The following is a 10,183-nucleotide window of genomic DNA, read 5'->3' as shown; positions in this document are numbered from 1 at the left end:
AGAGTGACATGTCTTGGTGGATCCAAACCATCTTGGTGACTTTTTCCCCTTCATTTTCCCTTTCTCGGCTGTCTTCGTCGACGAGACAAGAGTTATTATTCTTAGCAGACCCAAACTATCTTGGTGTTTTGTTTTACCCTTCTCGTTGCCTTTCCATTTTTCTGCTATCCTCGATCGTGACCGAGACGAGAGTAATATGTCTTGGTAGACCCAAACCATCTTGGTGACTTTTTCCCCTTCCCCTTTCCCTTTCTCGGCTGTCCTCGTCACCGAGACAAGAGTTATATTTCTTGGTGGACCCAAACCATCTTGGTGACTTTTTCCCCTTCCCCTTCCCCTTCCCCTTTCTCGGCTGTCCTCGTCACCGAGACAAGAGTTATATTTCTTGGTGGACCCAAACCATCTTGGTGACTTTTTCCCCTTCCCCTTTCCCTTTCTCGGCTGTCCTCGTCACCGAGACAAGAGTTATATTTCTTGGTGGACCCAAACCATCGTGGTGACTTATCCCCCTTCCCCTTTCCCTTTCTCGGCTGTCCTCGTCGCCGAGACAAGAGTTATATTTCTTGGTGGACCCAAACCATCTTGGTGACTTTTTCCCCTTCCCCTTTCTCTTTCTCGGCTGTCCTCGTCACCGAGACAAGAGTTATATTTCTTGGTGGACCCAAACCATCTTGGTGACTTTTTCCCCTTCCCCTTTCCCTTTCTCGGCTGTCCTCGTCACCGAGACAAGAGTTATATTTCTTGGTGGACCCAAACCATCTTGGTGACTTTTTCCCCTTCCCCTTTCCCTTTCTCGGCTGTCCTCGTCACCGAGACAAGAGTTATATTTCTTGGTGGACCCAAACCATCTTGGTGACTTTTTCTCCTTCCCCTTTCCCTTTCTCGGCTGTCCTCGTCACCGAGACAAGAGTTATATTTCTTGGTGGACCCAAACCATCGTGGTGACTTATCCCCCTTCCCCTTTCCCTTTCTCGGCTGTCCTCGTCGCCGAGACAAGAGTTATATTTCTTGGTGGACCCAAACCATCTTGGTGACTTTTCCCCCTTCCCCTTTTCCTTTCTCGGCTGTCCTCGTCACCGAGACAAGAGTTATATTTCTTGGTGGACCCAAACCATCTTGGTGACTTTTTCCCCTTCCCCTTTCCCTTTCTCGGCTGCCCTCGTCGCCGAGACAAGAGTTTTATTTCTTGGTGGACCCAAACCATCTTGGTGACTTTTTCCCCTTCCCCTTTCTCGGCTGTCCTCGTCACCGAGACAAGAGTTATATTTCTTGGTGGACCCAAACCATCGTGGTGACTTTTTCCCCTTCCCCTTCCCCTTTCTCGGCTGTCCTCGTCACCGAGACAAGAGTTATATTTCTTGGTGGACCCAAACCATCGTGGTGACTTTTCCCCCTTCCCCTTTCCCTTTCTCGGCTGTCCTCGTCACCGAGACAGGAGTTATATTTCTTGGTGGACCCAAACCATCTTGGTGACTTTTTCCCCTTCCCCTTTCTCGGCTGTCCTCGTCACCGAGACAAGAGTTATATTTCTTGGTGGACCCAAACCATCGTGGCGACTTTTTCCCCTTCCCCTTTCCCTTTCTCGGCTGTCCTCGTCACCGAGACAAGAGTTATATTTCTTGGTGGACCCAAACCATCGTGGCGACTTTTTCCCCTTCCCCTTTCCCTTTCTCGGCTGTCCTCGTCACCGAGACAAGAGTTATATTTCTTGGTGGACCCAAACCATCGTGGCGACTTTTTCCCCTTCCCCTTTCCCTTTCTCGGCTGTCCTCGTCGCCGAGACAAGAGTTATATTTCTTGGTGGACCCAAACCATCTTGGTGACTTTTTCCCTTTCCCCTTTCCCTTTCTCGGCTGTCCTCGTCACCGAGACAAGAGTTATATTTCTTGGTGGACCCAAACCATCGTGGTGACTTTTCCCCCTTCCCCTTCCCCTTTCTCGGCTGTCCTCGTCACCGAGACAAGAGTTCCATTTCATGCAGTTTACCGAAACTACGGTTTATGTGAGAGTGCGCATGCGCTAGGCTAGCCATACCCGTATGTGTTATGGCGGCCATGGGCAGCATGTGGGAATTTTCGGCATAAAAAACTTCATTTTCATCCGGAAATCGACGTAACCTGTTGTGTTTTGTGTGTGAAATTGTTTGTTTCTGCTGGACAAAGTAAGTGCTTTATCCTTTATCGTGCCGAGTTCGAAAAAACCGCGAGTCGCGATGACAGAGAAACAAGTAGAGTTGGAACTCGATTCGGACTCAGAATTGAATGACTTGATCCACGCACCCGACACGGGTGGAAAGGAAAAACCACAAACAGTCACTCTACCAATCTCGGATTGGGAAAAGATGAAGAGTCAAAATGAGAAAATTTTGAAGTTTCTAACTATGGTGGTAGACAAAGATGGCGACTCGCCCCAAACGAAACAATCGAAAAAGAGAAAACGTGAAGTCAGTGATGACGAACAATCTGTGGAGACTGGGGATGATTTCGATCACCTTCTTGAAGAAATGTGTAAAACTCAAGCATCAGAATCTCGACCCGAGGCTGAACTGAGCGACCCCAATGAGAGTGAAATTATGAATGAACTGGAGCAAGATTTTGACATTTCTGAGACTCTTGGTGATGAAGTTGCAGATCGAATTGCAAAACTTGTATCAGTGATGGCAAAGGGTCAGATGACCGAAGAAAAGATGAAGCAAAAAGAAAGAGAGTTTAAACGCCCAAAGAACATTGAGACAGGCGTCCCAAAAGTGAATCCCGAAATCTGGGGTTTGATGGAACACAGTGCCAAAACGTATGACTTAAAATCACAACGTCAACAGAAGTTACTGTACACGGCCAACAATGCTCTTGTTGTGGCCTGGGATGTGTCCCTAAAAATGGGGGTTGCCAATGAGGAACAGAAAAAGCTGATCAAAACAATTGCTGAGGCAAGTGGGCTGATACTGAAAACAGCGTATGACATGTCACTGGACAGAAGAGCAAAAATACTGTCTGGACAAAATGTGAACAAGAAATACAGAAAACTGGCATCTTCAAACATACCAGTCACTCAGTGGCTATTTGGGGATGATCTCAAGTCAGCGTGTGCTGATATTGACTGTACAACCAAACTTGGACTTGCCTTTACTCAATCAAGTAGAGGGCAAAAATATTTCCCATCCCGTCAGTATGCACCAAAAAACTCCGAATGGAGAGGAAGAGGAAGGTGGAACTGGAAGAGAGGAGCTCAGTTCAGGGGGAGAGGGAGAAGTCAAGGGAGACCATTCTTCTCCGGCACGACAAGCAGGCAAGCAGAGTAGACAACAAAGAGGTATGTGAAATAAAGAATGCCACATTTGAAGCAGGTAAACTGAAACATTTTGTTCATAATTGGAAGAAATTGACATCTGATTCCTTTATTCTAGATATGGTACAGGGAACAGAAATTCCTTTGAGTGAAGACATTGAGAAGGTGCAAACTCAGCATGAGGCCAAAAATCAAGTTCCTGGTCACTTATTTCAGATAATGGATGCAGAAGTAGAACATCTATTGAGTATGCATGTCATTGAGCCATCAAAACCAGAAGAAAATGAGGTGGTTTCACCTATTTTTCTTGTTGAAAAGCCAGATGGGTCACATCGGCTTATTTTGAACTTGAAAAGATTCAATGAATCCGTTGAGTACGAACATTTTAAAATGGATAACTTGTCAACTGCTACACAAATGATGACTAAAGACTGTTATATGGCCTCAGTTGATCTTAGACACGCTTACTATTCAGTTCCTGTCAAACATCAGTTCAGAAAATTTCTAAAATTCAGATGGCGTGAACAAATGTTTCAGTATACATGCTTTCCAAATGGTTTGAGTAACTGTCCAAGGTACTTCACAAAGCTGCTAAAACCAGTGTATGCAAAGTTGAGGGCACAAGGTTTTCTGTCTACCTCATACATTGATGATTGTTATTTACAGGCAGACACAGTTGAAGAATGTGAAGTGAATGTCAGTGAGACAGTAAAACTCTTTGAATCTCTTGGTTTCACAATACATGATGACAAATCTGTTCTCAATCCAAGCAAACGGTTAAAATACCTTGGGTTTTGGTTGAATTCTGAAGATATGACTGTATCACTTCCAGAGCAAAAAAGGCAGAATATAAAGGCAGCCTGTTACAGACTCAAGGGAAAGAAAAGAATCAGAATCAGAGAACTGGCTCAAGTCATTGGAATGTTGGTTGCCACTTTTCCTGCTAATAGGTGGGGACCTCTGTATTTCAGACAGTTAGAAAAAGACAAGTCTGATGCCCTTAAAGTAGCAAAAGGAAATTTTGAGTCTTTAGCTAATCTATCTGACAATGCTTGTTCAGAGTTAGACTGGTGGATTGAGAACATTGATGAGTCATACCATACAGTGCAAAATGCATGCCATGACATAACAATCCAGACTGATGCTTCTTCTACAGGAGGTTGGGGCGCAGTGTGTGGAGACCTGAAAACAGGGGGACGATGGTCAATGAATGAAAGAGCTTTTCATATAAATGTGCTTGAATTACTGGCAATAGAATATGCACTGAAAAGTTTCAAAGCAAAACTCACAGGGAGACATGTCTTGGTGTTATCAGATAACACTTGTGCTATTGCCTACATAAAGAATATGGGAGGATCACATTCACATGAATGTAATGCGTTGGCAAAAAGAATCTGGATTTGGTGTAAAGATAATTTGATTTGGTTATCTGCTACACATATTCCTGGGAAATGTAACACTGAAGCAGATATGCAGTCACGTCAGTTCAATGACCGTACAGAATGGAAACTGAATGATGTTGTATTTCATAGGCTTAAAGAGACACTGCTGAATCCAGAAATTGATCTCTTTGCCTCAAGGTTGAATTTTCAGGTAAAACCTTTCATGTCATGGGGACATGATCCAGAAGCGTATGCAGTCGATGCATTTGAACACAACTGGTCAAAATGGCTGATATATGCATTTCCTCCTTTCAGTCTGATTCAAAGGGTGCTGATGCAGTGGAGGAGAGACCGGGCAGACGGCATGCTGATTGTTCCCCTGTGGCCAACAGCGGTGTGGTTTCCCCAGCTTCTGCGGTTGCTAGTCCAGGAACCTGTGATTCTTCCGAAAGGGAAACGTCTTCTGACTTTACCACACAGCAATGCAGCACATCCACTTCAGAGAAAACTACGTCTCCTGGCTTGTGTCTTATCAGGCAATCTCTCGAGACACGAGGCCTTCATGGAAAGACTCAAAGCATCATCTGTGCTTCATGGAGAAGTACAACCAAGAAACAATATGCCTGTTATCTTGCGAGATGGCGATCCTTTTGTGCTCAACGGTCAAGTGATCCCTTGCGTCCCTCTGTAAATCTAGTGTTAAGTTTTCTCACTGATCTCTTTGAAGCTGGATTAGGTTACAGTGCAATTAATACTGCCAGAAGTGCACTTTCTTCAGTTATTTTGATGTCAGATAAATCTACGATTGGTACTCATCCTTTGGTTGTGAGATTTTTGAAGGGAGTTTTTGAACTCAGGACACCAATGCCAAGGCATTCCAAGATATGGGATGTTGGTGATGTTTTGAAATACTTTAAGACTCTTCCAGACAATGCTCAGCTTTCATTGAAAGACATAACGCTGAAAGTATCGGCTTTACTTTTGTTGGCATCTGCTCAAAGGGTGCAAACGCTTCATTTGATGAACCTAGAATCTGTTTGTTTTTTAGAGAATAAATGTGTTATTTACATGTCAGAAAAGTTGAAACACACAAGACCTGGCTATCATCAGCAAAATTTAGATTTACCAGTATATACTGTGGATGAGCAAGTTTGTGTAGTCAAGTGCTTGAAAGAATACATTGAACGCACAAAGAAACTGAGAGTTGATCAGAGCGGTAAACTGTTGTTGTGTTACAAACCGCCTCATGAACCAGCATCAAGGGACACAATTTCTCGCTGGTTACGGACAGTATTAGCGAGAGCTGGATTGTCAAGTTATACACCACACAGCTTCAGATGTGCAGCGTCATCAGCAATGAAGAGGTCAGGTGTACCTCTTGGTGATATTCTCAAAGCAGCTGGTTGGACCAATGCAAAAACATTCAAACAATTCTATGACAAACCATTGCAGAGTCAGATGAAAAAGAACACAATCTTGAATTACTATGGAAAGAAAAGTGTGTAGACAAGTACTGTTGTGAAAGAAAACTTTATTGATGCAAAAAAGCATTGATGAATTTATTATTTGATGCACAAATGTCACAGAAAAAGGGTGAAATAATGTGTACAGTTGTAAAAGAAAACTTTCTTGATGCAGAAAGCATTAATGGTTTTGTTTTTTGATAAAAAAGTGTCATTGATTTGAAATGTGCAGTAGATTGTTTCGAGTATTCTGAATATACTCATACCTCTGCTACTTTTAGAATTAATAAAGTTATCAGAACAAGAAACATTTATCTTCTAAAATGTGAGTGAATCAATGAATGTTGAAATGGAAGTTTGACAACAACAACTTTGAAGTCTCACATAAACCGTAGTTTCGGTAAACTGCATGAAATGGAATTCAAAACATAAACGAGTACTTACCAAGTCGAAGTTTGTGTAGAATTCCATGATGCAGTTTACAGGAACGGAGGGATATGTGCCCTCCCTCAATAAAACCCACCCTCTGTTTACAACTTAACTTTTGTTGTTGTAAAACTTTGTAGATCATCAAAGATATGGTTTACGCTTTGATGATCTATGCTGTAAAATATGGCTAGCCTAGCGCATGCGCACTCTCACATATCCCTCCGTTCCTGTAAACTGCATCATGGAATTCTACACAAACTTCGACTTGGTAAGTACTCGTTTATGTTTTGAATTATATTTCTTGGTGGACTCAAACCATCTTGGTGACTTTTTCCCCTTCCCCTTTCCCTTTCTCGGCTGTCCTCGTCACCGAGACAAGAGTTATATTTCTTGGTGGACCCAAACCATCTTGGTGACTTTTTCCCCTGCCCCTTTCCCTTTCTGGGCTGTCCTCGTCGCCGAGACAAGAGTTATATTTCTTGGTGGACCCAAACCATCTTGGTGACTTTTTCCCCTTCCCCTTTCCCTTTCTCGGCTGTCCTCGTCACCGAGACAAGAGTTATATTTCTTGGTGGACCCAAACCATCGTGGTGACTTATCCCCCTTCCCCTTTCCCTTTCTCGGCTGTCCTCGTCGCCGAGACAAGAGTTATATTTCTTGGTGGACCCAAACCATCTTGGTGACTTTTTCCCCTTCCCCTTTCCCTTTCTCGGCTGTCCTCGTCACCGAGACAAGAGTTATATTTCTTGGTGGACCCAAACCATCTTGGTGACTTTTTTTCCCTTCCCCTTTCCCTTTCTCAGCTGTCCTCGTCACCGAGACAAGAGTTATATTTCTTGGTGGACCCAAACCATCTTGGTGACTTTTTCCCCTTCCCCTTTCCCTTTCTCGGCTGTCCTCGTCACCGAGACAAGAGTTATATTTCTTGGTGTACCCAAACCATCTTGGTGACTTTTTCTCCTTCCCCTTTCTGGGCTGTCCTCGTCACCGAGACAAGAGTTATATTTCTTGGTGGACCCAAACCATCTTGGTGACTTTTTCCCCTTCCCCTTTCCCTTTCTCGGCTGTCCTCGTCACCGAGACAAGAGTTATATTTCTTGGTGGACCCAAACCATCTTGGTGACTTTTTCCCCTTCCCCTTTCCCTTTCTCGGCTGTCCTCGTCGACGAGACAAGAGTTATTATTCTTAGTAGACCCATACCATCTTGGTGTTTTGTTTTACCCTTCTCTTTCCCTTTCCATTTCTCTGCTATCCTCGTTTGTTTGTTTGTTTGTTTGTTTGCTTAACGCCCAGCCGACCACGAAGGGCCATATCAGGGCGGTGCTGCTTTGACATATAACGTGCGCCACACACAAGACAGAAGTCGCAGCACAGGCTTCATGTCTCACCCAGTCACATTATTCTGACACCGGACCAACCAGTCCCAGCACTAACCCCATAATGCCAGACGCCAGGCGGAGCAGCCACTAGATTGCCAATTTTAACGTCTTAGGTATGACCCGGCCGGGGTTCAAACCCACGACCTCCCGATCACGGGGCGGACGCCTTACCACTAGGCCAACCGTGCCGGTTTGCTATCCTCGTGACCGAGACGAGAGTAATATGTCTTGGTAAACCCAAACCATCTTGGTGACTTTTTCCCCTTCCCCTTTCCCTTTCTCGGCTGTCCTCGTCACCGAGACAAGAGTTTTATATTTCTTGGTGGACCCAAACCATCTTGGTGACTTTTGCCCTACCTGCCCTTTATATGTTTCACTATTATAGTCTAGAGAACCGACTGACGATTTCTTGGTCATTGCAGAACTTCAATGGTTGTAGGGGTAGGATTTCTCTGCCTGTCTGTCTGCCTGTGTCCTTTTCTGTTGTCTGTCTGTGTTCTTGCCTGTCTAAATATGTCTCCAAACTTGTTTTTCTCTATATTTGTCTGTCTGTCTCTGTTAAAATCGCCTAAAGCGGTTTCTAAACGAAAATAAAATGTTAAAAAAGTGAGAGAGAAGTCGAGTGTATAGTGCGCATAATAGAGATCCGCTTCACAATTCCTTCCATTCAAGTCACATTCAATCGACATTTCCTTCACCAATATATTACAAAGAGACAAATCGATACAAGCACAGTACGATACAAGATCAACGCCAATGGCAAGAAAAGGTACACTTGACCTCACTAAGAAATCTGTGCACCACTTTTAAGGACACCGAGGTCATCCAATAAAACATTCACGCCAGCGTGCATAACCAAGGAAAATGTGCCATCTGCCAAACGTCAAACGGAATCAAAGCACGCCTCCTTCCTGAATAAGATCTGTCCAAATTGTTTACTGCTGTCAAACTGAAAAGGAAAACAAAAATGTCCATAACCTTGTCCTTGTTTCGCAATGGCGGGAGAGCTCGAAAGGAAAAAAGCGTTTGAGAATAATCAAGACGAACAAAATCAAATGAAAAAAATGCGTTGACTGCTGCCGCGCGGTTTTTGTGCGCTTCTGAATTCTACCGGTGCGGCGTAAACACGACACAGTCCATCTAGTCTCCGGCGGGAGGGTCGACGCCCAATAGAACAGCGGTATTTTGATGCTGCAATATTCATGAGGCATGTTTGGAGTAATCTCAGCTTAAATACCTGATAATGGTGAGACTGACACCTACCACATTGTGCTTCACTTGCCGGAGGCAGTTCGGGACACACATGGCTGATGGATTGTCTATTTGTCAACTTGTCTGTTTGTCACTGTTGCTGGGATGGGGTGGGGACGGGGGTGAGGAGAAACGAGGAGGGAGGGGTGAGAGGGCTGGAATTGGTCGAGGGACTAAAGGAATTGGCATGTCCTGTCCTACTAAAACTTGACTGATGTTCAACTGTGCTCAAAGTTGATTTTTCTCAATTAATCAAATTTTTTTAACCCCCCCCCCCCCTTTTTCTCTTAGATTACGTTTGTCCAAAATCGGGTACATTTATCAAACAAGTCGCGTGAAGCGATATAAAAACATTTAGTCAAGCTGTCTGCATCAAAGTAACAGATTGACACCAAAAACAGTCATCGCCGAGACTATACTAAGATAGTCTCGACTAACCACATAAAAAATGTAAAAATCGAGACGGGTAACGCTCGTCTCCGCGCAGCGTGCGAACGCAGTACTTACTTAAACCTATTTTCTCTAATTCTGAGCACATTTTCATAGTAAACATGATATATGTATATGTTTTTGAAATCAGGAGAAAGTGAGAAATACGATGCAATCATTGTTAAATCTGTTAGTGAAAATTTTATTTTAATGACAACTTTAATGAGCAAACGAATTAACTATTTTTTACGCTGCTAAGCTGAAATTCAATCCCATAGTCCGGACTTCGTCGAAGATTGCTTGACCAACATTTCAATCAATTTGATTGAAAAATGAGGGCGTGACAGTGCGGCCTGAACTTTCACAAAAAGCCGGATATGACGTCATCAAAGATATTTAGCGAAAAAAATGAAAAAAAAATATCTGGGGATATTATACTCAGGAACTCTCATGTAAAATTTCATTAAGATCAGTCCAGTAGTTTTCTCGGAATCGCTTTACACACACACACACACACACACACACACACACACACACACACACACACACACACACACACACACA

General features: G+C 43.7%; 1 protein-coding gene across 1 annotated transcript; it reads left to right on the top strand.

The window, feature by feature from the left end:
• Positions 1–1,973: 1,973 nt before the first annotated feature.
• Positions 1,974–6,438, top strand: LOC138982035 (uncharacterized). Its single transcript, XM_070355249.1, has 2 exons — positions 1,974–3,309; positions 4,983–6,438. The coding sequence occupies exon 1, from the start codon at positions 2,213–2,215 to the stop codon at positions 3,296–3,298; it is 1,086 nt and encodes a 361-aa protein (XP_070211350.1). The 5' UTR covers positions 1,974–2,212; the 3' UTR covers positions 3,299–3,309; positions 4,983–6,438.
• Positions 6,439–10,183: the final 3,745 nt, after the last annotated feature.

This window comes from Littorina saxatilis, linkage group LG12 (genome assembly GCF_037325665.1).
Source record: "Littorina saxatilis isolate snail1 linkage group LG12, US_GU_Lsax_2.0, whole genome shotgun sequence".
NCBI classification, from domain to species: Eukaryota; Metazoa; Mollusca; class Gastropoda; order Littorinimorpha; family Littorinidae; genus Littorina; species Littorina saxatilis.
The sequence above is the reverse complement of the archived record's forward strand: the minus strand, read 5'-3'. Positions and strand labels throughout refer to the sequence as shown.

Coding starts and splice junctions, on each gene's coding strand:
- LOC138982035 (XM_070355249.1), top strand. CDS start 2,213: ATGACAGAGAAACAAGTAGAGTTGGAACTCGATTCGGACTCAGAATTG.